Source organism: Trachurus japonicus, chromosome 12, assembly GCF_045865225.1.
Source record: "Trachurus japonicus isolate A0001 chromosome 12, Traja_1.0".
In the NCBI taxonomy this organism is placed as follows: domain Eukaryota; kingdom Metazoa; phylum Chordata; class Actinopteri; order Carangiformes; family Carangidae; genus Trachurus; species Trachurus japonicus.
In genome coordinates this window covers 16,213,847-16,228,746 of record NC_140918.1, presented here as the reverse complement: position 1 = coordinate 16,228,746, position 14,900 = coordinate 16,213,847, and the positions used below count along the sequence as shown (strand labels likewise).

The 14,900-nt window shown below is 41.3% G+C and overlaps 1 protein-coding gene across 1 annotated transcript; it reads right to left on the bottom strand.

Moving 5' to 3' along the window:
- Window positions 1-1,260: 1,260 nt before the first annotated feature.
- ggt1b (gamma-glutamyltransferase 1b) lies at window positions 1,261-9,910 on the bottom strand. The gene is made up of 13 exons (XM_085793513.1): window positions 9,869-9,910; window positions 8,244-8,448; window positions 7,878-8,008; window positions 7,672-7,761; window positions 7,242-7,434; window positions 6,987-7,147; window positions 6,300-6,449; window positions 4,879-5,015; window positions 3,864-4,051; window positions 3,629-3,756; window positions 3,001-3,113; window positions 2,781-2,894; window positions 1,261-1,950 (listed from the first exon to the last, which is right to left on the bottom strand). Exons 2-13 carry the CDS (start codon window positions 8,408-8,410, stop codon window positions 1,804-1,806), a joined length of 1,719 nt encoding a protein of 572 aa, XP_085649639.1. The 5' UTR covers window positions 8,411-8,448; window positions 9,869-9,910; the 3' UTR covers window positions 1,261-1,803.
- Between the last annotated feature and the right edge of the window lie 4,990 nt (window positions 9,911-14,900).

Here is a 14,900-nt window from a genome sequence, read left to right as displayed (position 1 = left end):
AGACACAAGGTTTGGGTTAAAACAACGTAGTAAAAACATCCAGGGACAGGAAGCTGCAGCAGAGTGAGACATGTCTGGATATAGTCAGCTGTTAAATTCACATCTAGTGCACATTATGAATGACACGGCTGAGGCAAAATGACCCCAACTTCAGTGACCTGCCTGAGTTAATTGTTTCACGTTAATGTGCTTCTATATGTGTGGCAACAGCTCAAAAACTTTTGGATGAATTTCTATTAAATGTTGAGGAATCACTGAGTCTGTTAAAGGTTCAGTGTGTAATAACTCACAGGGTTTATTAGCAAAATCTGATTACTGTATACTACCCATGAATATATTTCTATAAGTGTATAATCGCTATCAAATAAAATTTGTTTGGTTTTCGTAGCCTTATAATTATTCTTTTAGCAAGGGTCTTGCTTTAGAGAGTGTCACCATCTTGCCACCATCATGTCTGTATGGCAGCACCAACAGAAACAAGTTTTTTTGTCCTCGGAGGCCACCGTCACTTTGCCGACGGGAGGGGTGAGTGCAATCAAGCTAGAATCTGAACGCTAGATATCAGGGTTTTCCCCCGATTTTACACACTGGACCCTACAGTAAGTGATCACCTCATGTTTCATTTTGTGCCTCCAGCGGGTCAAAAATGTCACTTACGCCGTGAAATATCGCGACCTCTACCACATGGATTGGTATAAATGTTTGTGCAGATATTCATGGACGCCAGACAGTAGCTCCTAATGACTTGTGACCTCTTGACCTTTGCTGAGCAAACAGCATAAATGTTGTAGACTCTAATTGACCATTAGCCTGTGGTTATGTGAGGAGCCCACATCTGTCAATCAAACCACAATTAAGAAAGCTCATCAACTAAAAACACATCTACTATACCAGTTGGATAAAAGCATAGAAAACATTAATCCCTGATAAAGGCATTGTGATTTTACACTTCTATACATTTCTGTAATTATGTAACACATTTAGATCCCAGCTGAGTGAAGAGCAGCCCTGAATCCCAGTGGTGACAGGGAGCAGCGACAGCTGTAATGTTGTTATGAGGTCATCACAGGCCGTTGCACTCTGGGTTGTGGGAAATTACTGTAAGTCATTAAGTATGTGCTGTAGGACTGTTTGTCCCCAAGGTGTTACACAGTGGTCCATTATTTCATTAGCAACAGCTCTGTTTGCTGTCACATGAACTGTTGTTTTTTTCCGTGGATGCTTCCTTTATTAAGAGTTCAGTCGTTAGTAATCAGTGTAGACGTCACATAGTGTTTCTTTAATGGTCAGCAATAATAGGAAACGGCTTTACACAGCTGATGATTTACAAAAGTGGTTCATAAATAGATATAGAAATCAAAGACACAGTGTAAACAAAGCACCGTTTCTGCAGTGAGTAATGATTTCAACAGTCAGCTCTGTAGCTCTGTTTTCTTACGGTCACGTTCAACTGCAGCAAAAGCTTTACTTCACAATAATTCCCTCTGTCTTGTGCATTTCTTAATTACATAGAAAGATGTGGTGACAGAGAAATACAGCAGACACAAGAGCTGATATTCAATTTCAGACTGAGGCACATTGTTGTCAAGGTCATAACAAGCAATAGGTCCATTTTCTCTTATCTGAGTTGCGTGTTATGAAGTACATGAACATGATTCTCTCTTAATGAGAGAACAATTGGTGCCCAAGATAGCTGACGATTGTTTCTGGCTCTTTATTAAGTCTCTAATCTCTGAGCTACCACTGGAGTCAAGGTTCACACAGCTACAGTCTCTTTGCATAATCAGAGGTGCGTTTACGACCTCAGTACCCTGCGGCGTACGCCCACTTGCGAGGATCTGACTGAGCGTGGAGTCCATCGTCACGGCGAACCACCGCCTGCACCACGGCCCCCGTTGATTTGAGAAACTCCGTCTCATGGTTCTTTAATGCCAAACCGTCCAGGACGTTCTGTAAACAGGAGCACAAATGAAGACACACATGCAAAACAAGGGAAACTGAATCTTAAGATGCTACGTTGAATGCTACAGTAACAAAGGTGCAAACAAGAATTCAGGCCTAGTTTGGTGGAAACAAGATCTTATTTAGTATTTTGTAGGCAGCTAATTATTCCGCACTTGAGTGAAATCAAGGTTTAGTTCTCTCATTTGAAAGAACAATTCATATTTAAATGTGCAGAATGATTTGTCCTGGCACAAAGGTAAAACACGAATATCTAATTGGCTGGTGTTGTCCTTTGAAATCAGACTTAAGCGCTGTCGAGGCTGTAATTTAAGTCATTATGCTGCAGTGGAAACAGACGGGTGCCCCACACTGCACAGAAGGAGCACGAGGAGTTAAATCTTTACAGCACCTTTTTATCTTTGCCTGAGCTACAACAGGAGCTGATTAGAAAAGCTGATGTATGTGAATTGTATTAGTAAATACAATGTGGGGGGGAAAAAACTATTTTAGTAGCTACACCATAAAATTAATCAGTCAGTAAATTGCCTTTATTTTGTGATCAGAGGAAACCATACATAATAATAATATATACTTATTTTTAGCCAGACCATAAATTAGACTATTACTGTACGGGAGCTGAATTATTTTTCTCCCTGTTACATAATAGACATCCCTGAAGCTAAACATAATGAACAGTGTCCCTGGTGTCGGACTCGACTCAGGTGCACAGGTTCTGTGTTTGCAGGGTTTTTGGGTGAAGGATGGTCTCGCTACACACCGCTCAGCCCTGCTATTAGTCATATATATCAGTATTATTTGCTGTGTGTCACACTCACTTTGTCAAAGTCGGGCTCGGCTACAGTGGTGTTGGGACTCAGCTGGTTGTGGAGCCTCGGATCAGACACGGCTTTCTTCAGATCATAGTTGAAGAAGAGGGCATTTAGGATCACCTACAAAACGGGAAAAAAAATTCAGACAGTGGTGATTCAAAGAGCTGAGAAGTGTTGCTCTGATTTATACGACACTGCAGCAGCTGAGCCACCGTGAGTCTTATACCTGAGCGATAGAAGTGGTGATTTTCGTCCCTCCTGAGCCTCCGACCACCATCTTCACTTTGTTCTCTTTATCAAACATGATGGTTGGACACATAGATGACATGGGCCTTTTACCTTTTAATAGAAATAAATTGTTAGTAAGTTTCATATGAAGTCATACGTATAAAAAGTACTCATCCCATTTTCATGTTTTATTGTATTTAAGTGGGTATTTTTAAAGGGGCTACGTCTGAGTTTAACTGGTAGCAGGTGGAGCTGATTGTCCTTATCCAAGAACTTCAGTCACTGATGTATGTACAAGACAAGAGGTCATAAAATGTCCTCACAGCAAGTACACATTGGAAACTCACAAATAGTGTCTTTTATGTGGCTAGACTGAAGATTAACATGTTTTTATATATAGGCTATACTGTATATATATTTAGATCACTTAGATCTGTCATGACTCATCACTGACGACTTCGCTGTTGATCTGTGTCAATATTTAAAAGTTTACAGGATACCGACTTCTGTGTGACCTTTAATCATCGGGCTACTGCTGAAAAGCTAATCTAGATGACTGTTTTCCTGTGCGTGAGTGTATGCGTTGTGTGTGTGTGTACATATGTGTGTGTTGGTCTTAATCTAACCTGGCCTGATGAAGTTGCTGGGTGAAGGAGGCACTCCAAAGCCGTTTGTGATGAGCGGGGAGCTGAAGTCATCCATCTCGTTGTTGAGAATTATCCCAGTTGATCTTGACATGACTTTGGAGCCCAAACTGCAGGAAGACAACAACCACAAAAACATGGGGGGGGGGGGGGATTAGAGAAACATACTAGAAACTATTTATAATAATATTCATCATTGCCAGTTCACAGGACGTACTACTGGTTGATGGTGCTGGTGGCCGCCACAGCACTTCCATCCTCTGCCACCACAGAGACGTGTGACGTCCCGTGGTTTTCAGGCAGGTAAAACTCTGGCTCGTAGTAGTTCATGTGATGTGTGGTTTCATCTGTAATCTTTCCACGGAGCTCATCAGCGTAGAAACTCGAAGTCATATTCTGGATGAGCTTTGGGGTAGAAAGTGGGACATAAACATGACTGATTTCTCTAAAGACAAATTGCTTCTTTATACCCACGCTACAGAGCAGCTGAATATGAAAACCTTGAACCAAATTGGTCTCCTAGAAATTACATTTGTATACTCAGGTCCCCAGTGCTCTATTTCACACTATTTCTGTTTGGTATAAAAAAAAAACATGTAGCACATGCAGGTTTCTGTGAAAGTCTGCAAGTACATTCCCATTCAAAATATGGCCAGCAAAACATATGAATAGTATAAACACGTAAACTGTTGGACATAGGATACAAATATGCAGATTTCCAACTTTTCTAGGGTAATTATTAGATTTTTTTTGTCCTTGTAAAAACAATTAGAAACCTAAATGTCATACATGTGAAGCTTCGTGTAAATCTGAGATTATCTGATTACCTCCTCTCTCTCTAAAACATTTTAAAGATTCCTCAGAAACTAAAACCATGTTGACAAAGGGATAGTTCATGGTTTTTGACACTGCTTTGTGATCCATTCAGTTGACCTGCAGCTGTGGTGCACAGTGTACTGTAAACATCGCTCTCCGTAGGGGGCACTGTTTAGGAATACAGTAGTTCAGCGGTTCAAAAATGTAGAGCCAAAGGAGAGTGCTGTTTTCACTAGAAGATAAAGAGCTGAAAGTATTCAATATCAAACAGATACTGGATTCAGTTTCAGTGGTCATTTTCCTAATTGGAGCTCACTTGCACAATCCAATGTAAAAAAAAAAAAAAAGAAGAAAGAAAGAAAGAAAGAAAGAATAAAAGAACTGATCCTTTAAATGAATTTAAGCCATGATCTTACATCTGAGATGTTGAGGAACCTTGGATCTCCAAGTAAGGTCCTCTTTGCATAAGCAAAACGAAAGGCCTCCACGATGCGATGGTAGGTTAGGATCTTCTTCTCTGGGTTCGACATGCTATCGGAGGTGAAGTTGTAACCTGTAGAAAATACAACAGTCGTCAGTAACTTTAAGCCACGGCCTCGTTCATCTGTGTTCATTCACACGGGCGTTCAGTTAGTGAAGGAGACAGCTAAAACGACCTTGACCCTGCCTGTTCCTGTGTTTTTATTTAGTCTAAAAGCTGCTGTGCACTGGCTGTGGGTATTAGCCTGAGCTGACAGCCACAGAGGGAAACCAGGGGAAAGGCTCAGGGAAGCAGAGAGTTTTGGTTTGATGGGTTTCAGCTGTCGGACAGAGACAGGAGTCACGGCAAATTAGCAGGATGAAAGTTTTTGGGGAGTCACTGGGATGTGTGAGTGAAGCCACCGCCACTCAACTGTGTCCAATTAGAGGTAAATTGTTGAGATTAGTGTTAGTATGTGAGGGCAGGGGGGGCCACGGTGAGTGGGTGGTCAGTCAGAGGGATGGAAAAGGTTCAGGGAGATTAATTACTTCAGGAGGAAGTTTCTCATCTAATCCTCAGAGGCAGAAAATGTCACTGTACTGAAAAGTTACAGGAGAGCGGAGCGGCCGTGTCTTCAGCGTGGACAGGATGGATTTACCACGGTTACACATCAGAGAGATAACGGTGTACACACAGATGATAACGTATGACGAGGCAGCACGTTCATGAACTTGTCTAATCAGCCTCTCAGGTGTGATGACACATGCAGCAGATTACTTTTGTAATTACAACAAACACAACACCCTGAGGTAAGGTTTTAAACCTGATCATCTTCTAATAACTTATTGCTTTGTGATGGTGAGACACTGTCGATTTGTATCTGCACCAACAATCAAATATTCACTCTGTAAAGACAGGAAATGTTGTTATTCTGTGTCTCCTGTTACAAAGATTGTCCATATTAGTTTATTTGTTCATCCTTAACATGTTCACAATTTTAGTTTAGCGTGTTAGCATAGTAATATCTCATTAGCACTAAACACAAACTGCAGCTGAGGCTGATGGGAATGTCGTCCATCTATACTATCACAGATGGATATGTGTGAATAAAACCATCCACTCTTTTCCTTTCGTAACATTTTTGTTTACAGTCATGACAGCCGTTGCAGTCGTAACAGATGAATAGTGTTCCACATTATTGTGTAATGTACATTTAGGGTAACTTAATGTCTGCAAATCTTTTCATTTTGAGAGTAGATCAACCTGCTGCTCACAGAGGAGTTTTCTCTGTGAGGCAAAATGAAGACAGCTCACATTTAAAAAAGCACATTCTCTCCCACTCGGGGTGATTTTTTTGGACAAAGCATCCAGGCTTACCATTCAAGATGTTTAATATCAGTGAGAGCACAGGGCCGCTAGCGGGGGCATTGGGAACAGCCATGATGTACTCCCCCACAGTCACCCTTAAAGGATTCTCATCCAAGAGAGGCTTATAATCCCTCAGATCCTCCATTGTGATGATACCGCCTAAACACGGATTGACAAACACTGTGAATGCACACTTGGACAGAACTGGAAATACAAATCCTCCTTACCATGGAAATTAGATGTGCAGAATGAGGTGTGTGTGTGTGTGTGTGTGTGTGTGTTATATATTTTATTACATATCCTGAAGTCCTCTCAGCAAATGACTTTCTGTGATAATGGCAGTAGCAATAATGATGATAATGGTAATGTTCTTTTGCTTTGTGGGCACAGAAACGTGATCTAATCTGCACAAAGAGCTGTTTTGATTGTAAAATGCAGATTAAACCGATGACTCACTCTGGCAACTTTTTCCCCCCATAAATCACAAAAGTGGAAACCTGCTATTGCTACTATTTATAGCAGGATTAAATTCAATTCAATTCAGCAGCTTTTCTTTGAATAATATGATATGTGATGTCATATTATTTGGTTATATAATCTACACTCATCCTTTTCCTACTTTAAACGAAAGTAGGATCAGGTTATATGAAGCCCGTCTGTTTGAACAATACTGTATATAGGAGGTTCCTATAGTACCTGCTTCCTGAATATCGTTCGTAAGGTTTTGAGCCAGCTCTCCCTCATAGAAAGCATCCGGACCTTGTTCAGCTATTTTCTTATAGGTTTCTGCAAGCGTGGTGAATTTAATGGTGTCATTTTCTTTAAGGATGTCGCCATCTTTCCCACAAAATACTTCACTGAAAGAGAAGAAAAGAGTCATTTGAAGATGTAACAGAAATGCACAGACAAACACTTCAGTTCTACTCCTGATGCCCAGTCGACGCCTCTCACCACAGAGCTTGGTCTTTGATGATGGTTTGCTTGTGTCTGGACATAGCAGAGGCGAGTGCCCTGCCCAGTGGAAAGCCTTTCTCTGCGAGCTCAATGCTCGGCTGGAACAAATCTTTCCAGGGCAGTTTACCATGTCGCCTGTGCGCCATCTCGTAACCTCGAATCTCCCCTGGTACAGCGATAGACAAACCTCCTACCAGCCACACAAACCAAAGAAAACAGAGCCTTTTGTCAGTGCTGCACAAGTTATTCGGGCATGTACGCTGGCTGCAACAGTTTCTGTCCAGAAAGTGTTTGTATTTTAACATTACGGAGGGCACTTATCTTTCTTTTGTCTCTCACTATCACAAGGTCATCATATCATCGTCTGATAACAACTTCCCTTCCTTTTCTTTTCTCTCGTCTCTGATAGCAGAAAGTTAAACATTACCTTTCTGGGATAAATCTGTGCTGTTCCCAAACATGTTCTCTGTTGCATTGCGTGGAGCCGTCTCTCTGGCATCGATAGACTCAGTTTTACCTGTGCAGAGGTTACAATGGGGGAAACATTTGGTATCCAGATTAGCAGGAAGTTACATGGGTTGGATTGATCATTGGTGTGTGTGTGTGTGTGTGTGTGTGGGTGTGTGCATGTACCAGTTGTTGCATTGTAGATGGTGAAGAAAAGTCCTCCTCCTATGCCCATACTGTGAGCATTCATGAGTCCAACACACAGTAAAGCAGCTATAGTGGCATCCACTGCAGATCCCCCCTTTAACAGTATGTCTCTGTGGTGAAATTAATTATAAGAGAGAGAAGGGAAGGGGTGGAGGATTAGGTTTTACACTGAACACCTTGTTCAAGCGAGGCATAAATTAAATGAAGGTTTTTTTTTTTTTGTTTATGTGCGTGGGCATGGCTTCATATGGGAGCAGCATCAGAGTGTCTTTGCTTATTTAGTGCGTTTGCGTGCATGTATAAATCTGTGTGCGGTGGCTTCAGGTTGTGGAAGCGAGCTCTCACCTGCCGACCTCTGAACACGGCCCAGCATCTGCTGCCACAGCTGCCTTGAGGTGCACTTGCTCGCCCGGGTTCTTCCGTCTCTCCACGCCAAAGAAGACACCCACAAAAGTAGCAACCGCTGCCAACACCAGCAACACCAGCGCCACAACTATTGTCTTATTGACCATTTTTGCAGCTCAGGAACAGTGAATAATAAATTAAATGCCTGTTAAGAAAAAACAAACATTTGCATCATTTGTATCTTTTAATGTATGAATATAAACAGGTTTATCTGTCCAGACAATCAGACTTAAAACACTGAACTAGACTGCAGTGTTAGAAATATGCATTATAGGAACTTGATATGACCTGGAAAATGGGCAGAAAACTTCAAATTATTCTTTATGCGTGAAAATAGTAGTGCTGAATTTCATGTCTATGTCTAACTGTCACAAAAATCAGGACAAGTATTACTCTGTGCTATCTTATTTTCCAGAGAGACTTTTTCTGTTCCCTTCCTCCTGATAGGACTGAAGCTGAACATCACCTTATTTCACTTATACTAAAGTGTATATAATGTGTAGTTTTGTATGTGGTTTACTGTAGGTAAGAAAGGTCAAAAGACAGATGAAGAATCAGATGGAGGGAATCAAGATTCACCCGTACACCAACAGCGCAATATCTCCAGGTGATTCACCCATGATCCACGAGACTATAGCCACGGTAAGTACAGCTGTGTGTGTGCCCTGTGGGCAGCATTATGGCGGCCCCTCCCTCTATAAATTGTTTTATTCTCAGGTTGAAAAAAAGTTCACTTCACCTCTGCTGACATCTTTAAATCCACACTGCTTCTTATTCAACAGAACAAATGCTGTAGGAATTTACATCATTCAATATTTGCTAATACATAAGCTTCATGGCGACATCATGTCTGACATTATTATATTAGAGTTTTTCTTCTTAATGTCCCCATCTGAATGAACAAACAAAGGTAGATTTAATATAAGGGTACATATATGATAATATACTGCTCTGTCAAACCTACTGAGCTGTTCACAAATATTTTAAATAATGTAGCCTATACATATAACATGATTATTTTATTGTATCTCAGGTTTTGGCCAAAAAGCCTCTAAATTATTGGGCTAACTTTAAGTTTCATGAATCATACGTTACACCACAGAACAGTTTTATAAATGTGACATGATCTGACTTTGAGGCGGTTAGCGTATCCTTCTGACTCTGCTCTCTGCAGCCAATAAGACGACAAAGACAAAGTCCCGAGTATTTTACCTTAATAAAACCTCCAGAGTCAGACCCTAAAGCCTATTGTCATTCCTTGGTCTATCATGAAACCAGATTATGTAAGAGGCAAGTGAATTGACTCATTTGTAGCTACAGCACAAGAGCTTCTGTCACAAATCACAGCCATTTATACTCATTTATCACCTGATCAGTGCAAAAGTGCAAAACTGAATAATTTCAAATTAAAACAAACATTTTCAAAGTAAAACAACATTTTCAAAGTAAAACAACATTGGAAATTCTGAAACCAAATTTCTGTGATTCAGATTGTTAAACCTTTACAACTGAGATGAACTTTTCAAAACCATAGACAAGAAATAATAATATATATTCTGTCTTACCGTAGCTTCCCTCAGGCCTCGACAACAGGCTGTCCAGTGTATGCGCTTCCCACGATCTGCAGCAGCTGATAGGTAATAGCCTTTCTGTAGTTCTCAATAAGTAACTATCACAAAGTCATTAAACTTTAACCCACCCCATCATAAAACACCTATCCTGCAATGTCAGTGGGGGGAAAAAGTGCACACAAAGACAGAAAAAAACAACTTGAGAAGACGTAAAGTTATCATTCGAATAATTAGTCATCTGTTGCCAATCTTCACATAACTCTCTAATTCTACCACAAAGCAATTGCATGACCTTAAACCAAAAGAGGAAACAATAATCCACAGGATGAATGGTTCTTTATCTGCAGTGATACTTAAACCTACTTGTGACAAAGATTAACTATCACTGCCTACACTTTTCTGGTAGTTCATTTCAAATAGATGACATATGACTCGAGGTAGTGAACACAAAATGATAAAGCAGGGCCCTGTTTCACAGGTCTAATGCAACACAGCCCTGGCATAAATATTGTTTTTTTTTTCTTTTTTTCTTCTTTGGCATGACCGCTCACTAAACCTTTGATATCTTAAGTTTTAAATAAAGTGCCTCCTCACCAGGAAATTGAAGGCTTTCAGGGCTGCAGGGAGAAGATCACATCTGCCATGAGGGGAGAAAGAAGAACAAACTGCGGGGGAACAGTGTGTGAAGGGGTGCAGAGCTGGATGAGTAGGGTCAGTTAAATAAGCAGCCAGGCCAATAGGTGGAGGGCAGCGGGGACAGGACAGATGACTTTCTCAACTCTGACATGGGATCTCTGGGCCAATTATTGCAGGTAATAGAAACCGTACTCACGCTGATTAAAGTCACTTTTGAATTGAGCCTCTAATACCTCCAGACCGTTCCGCCCCCTAAGAATCTCCACCAATAAAAAGCTTCACAGAGAAAATAGGGGGTGGCGGGTGTGAGGGGGGGCAAAGTGCTCAAAAATCTAATTTGTTCAAGCTCCAGATGGTCTGAAGGTGCTCGAGGAGGAGTGGTGCATACGCAATCAGAGAAGAGTCAGCCTTGAATTTGTTTCACGATCAAATGTCCAGGCAATAGGTTATTCAGGTTAGCATTGCACAGTCATTTTCTACTAAATCAACCATTAAAAGTCTATTATTGTGCAAATGTTTAGCTTTCAAAACCACAAAGTCCTGGCAACACTTATAGCTGACAGTGATAGCACCGTCTGAGGAGTCGAGACAAATGAAGTCTCTCTTTCCTTCATTTGGTCCCTGAATTGGACGACTCCAGCTGTGATAACACCAACAGTTAATGTTTGTGTTTTTGCAGCTGCAGCCCTTTAGCTGCACTAAATATCCATAGTTAGTGACAAAGCTCCATTGCAAACAGAGTCCTATGGAGCGATATAGCATGTGGGAAAATCAGTGCACGTGTCTGTGCAGCTATACGGCCTGTAAAATATGGCTTTTTTTTCCTTAGGAGTAAAGTTCATGTTTCTTGCTTAAAGAAGCCTGACTCAGGCTCAAAAACAAAAGTTTGGTTTAATAATTCAATGAAGTGACATTTTTAACACTGAATACAGTATCTATAGCTTTGCAGACAATGACGTATGGACAATGCATGCTAAGGTATGCAATAAACATCTTGACCTGAGCATCCAGTTCTGTGTAAAACCAGCAGTTGCTCTCTCTCCCTTTATTCAGAGGATGCAGAGCAAAACTCATCCTCTGTTTTTTGTTCTTTCTATCTTGTGCATAATGCAGACAAAGTCGACTTGTACCACTCACAAAGCAGCTTTTGTGTTGTCATTTTTTGTCTCATTCTTCCCTTCTTTTCTTGTCCTTTCCAGTCACTTTGGATTTATAAAGAATACATGACAAGGCCTGATAGTATATGTCATACCCATCTGTGCTGTAGTGGCACGACAACAAACAGCAGGAAACGTGGGTCTATAAATCACTTCCTATGCTGGAGGCATGAGGAGAATGGAGTCTGGCTTCAGGCCATGACACTACTCAGAGACGGACCACCTCACCCCAAACCACCAGCAGGATGAGTAACTATTGTTATTATCATCCCAATGGGTCTGTAATTCACCTTGAATTAACTGCTTGTTTGCACTTGACGGAAGCCAAGGATTAAAGATCATGAAGCGTTCCTCCTCCCCCAAAACATCCGAGGTCTCCGAGGGTCACACTCACTGCAACTGTGTGTGTACAAAATAAAATGTTCAGTGCACAGTGCACACCAGCAGCAGCAGTTTCTTCAGACTTCTTAAATGTCCTCTTCAACCGGCTTTCCCCATCAACCGTCACTTACATCACTTTTAAGCCCGGGTCCTGAGCAGCTGTCTGGGTGTGTTTTTCTTCAGAGACTCCAGAAGAGCAGCTCCTGCTGTCTGCTGCCATCAGCGACGATAATGCTGTCATGGTGCAGAACCAGATTCAGCAAACCTCTGTCCATGAAGGCTGGTGGCCCATAAATCCCCAAAATGAGGCAATGTAAGGAGGTGGTGAGGACAGCTGTGCTGTTTTTCTCTTTTCCTTATGGTTAGGGAGGAATTTGTGGTGATGCCGATGAAGAAGAAGAAGTACCAGAGTCCTGTATGTCTAATGCTGAAGGAGTTTATTTAGGCTTGATCGAGAAGAACAGAAGAGTCGTCAGCACAACATAAGTGCGTGAGGCCACCTCACTTCTAAGGGTCAAACAGCAAAGCTCAGATTCTTATACTAGAAAGGTGGACCGAGACAGCAAAGGGGAGATGTGTTAACATTCAATTGGCTATAGTGCATAAACATGAAGATAAGGATTCACACCAGCTAAGTGTCATCCATGACGGTGAGCATTATCCTCTAACTCTACAACTGTGTCTGCAACCAGCCAGAGAGTGAGATTGAAGACGCCAAAGAGGGACCATGACCTTGGCATGTTCCTAAAAGAGAAAGTAGGGCAGATAACTGACCCCAGCAGTAATCTGACAGAACGTCATCTAATTTATAGCTCTCCACTATAACACAGAGGGACTGACTATTAACTACACAAACTATCTAGGTAAGTAAAATTATTCTCTAACACTTAGGCTATAAGAAACAAAACCCCGCTTGAATCCGAAACAAAGAAAATGCAAGAATCTAGTGAAGAGAGAGTGGGCAATAAAATAAATTAAATCCCTAAATCCAAACAGACAAACCCACAGAGAGACATTAGACTTTAGAAGAAGCACGATGGAGATGAACCAGGTGCTGAAGGACTGCTCTTGTACTCTGCTCACTCACGACAGTTTCTGTTCAGTCTGGAAGGTGATGTTACCTATTAAAGCCCCCTAAACAGTGGGGGTGGTGTCTGTCTGGTGATGTAAGCAGGTTGCGAGACTTCGCTGTTGTGTTATGCAGAGCTGAGAGTGGATTAAGTTTTTTTGAAAAATCCTGGGCCCAAACTCATTTCTCTTCTCTGAGAGATGAGATGTTTTTTTTGTTGGTGAACACGATACAGCTCTGTCAGTGACAGTGGAGAAATGAGTGTGTCGTCTGTAAATTGTCTCAGTTCGGCTGCTCTGATGTCAACGTCTCTTTGTCTGGAGGAAATCTCCTTCTTATTTTGTCCCATATGCACTGAAGTGAAACCGGATTTTGCTTACCTCCTGTTTATACTGGTAGAAAAAAAGCCTCCAGAGGTGCAAAAATTTATCCCAGAATGAATCAGAAGCTAATATGAGGGTTCAGTGGTCTGAGTTAGACAAAGCGAGGTGGTATCCTCCACAGTGACAGTCAAATATGTTTTTGCACATAACAAGGTCTGTGGGTTTTGTCTTCCATCATTTACACTGAAAGCAAGGGAAGCTACAGCCAAGCCAACCAGTTTAAATCTGCACACAAGCACATGAATATTGTCTGTCAAGATAATTTTCATTCAAGCATGGTGACGGATTAAACTGCAAATGCTGAAAATGCATACGGTAGATACGCATGTAATAAGCTAACATCATGCTTTTTTGGAACACATAAGGCACCAGAATATGGTATAAAGAGGAACTATGCAGGATTTTTAGCTTAACTATGCTACATTTTTACCTCAATTAAACAGCTTTGGTGTAATTGTGATGGTTTAATAAATGGCATGTATTGTAACTTGTTATGAGGGAGAATGGAGGCTCTCTGGCTTCCACTTAGCGTCTCTTGGCTGAAAAACAACTATGCCGGATCAGTGTCCCAGCTCTCGTCTCTGCGGCACCACGACACAAACACGCCTCCGTAACCTGTAATCTCTTGTTTATGACAGATAAGACTAATATACACACGTCGTAATATGATATACAGTATATAATGTTATCCACCACTCTATTGATTGATTTCTCCCAGGCTTCGTTGTAAACAAATGCACATGGCCCGGAGGAGGGTTAGCAAAACAGCCTGTGGCCACATCCAGCTGTGATGTCACACCCCCCAGGATAGCACCTCTGTGAGACCCTGGGGTTAAAGGTGCAGCTGCTGTTTTGTTGCCTTTCAGAGACACGCCACCACTAATCTACTTGTTTTAAACTCTTCTAAAATGTTTTTTTTCCAGCTATGACTGCATCTGTCTATCAGCTCATCTGCGTGGGCTTGATCAATACTCTAACTGATTTAATGGGCTTCCCAATTGTTCAGCTCACAGTTGGTCTGCACGGCTGATGGATGTACTTTATAGTTGGAGTCTATTTAGCAATTTCAGCTGGGGAGATTTAGTGTTATTACTCATCGGAGGAAGAATGCCCATTCTACTTGTCATGAATGTGAATGCACAGTTGCAGTCCATTGTTGTCTATCTATCTATCTATCTATCTATCTATCTATCTATCTATCTATCTATCTATCTATCTATCTATCTATCTATCTATCTATCTATCTATCTATCTATCTATCTATCTATCTATCTATCTATCTATTTTACCAGATTATAGAAATCATTGCATAACAGAGGATTAAACGGGTTTACTCTCTCTGATTGACACCCTGCGCTTTATGATGTGGGGTCAGATAAGAAAATCTAAGCTGGGAGCAG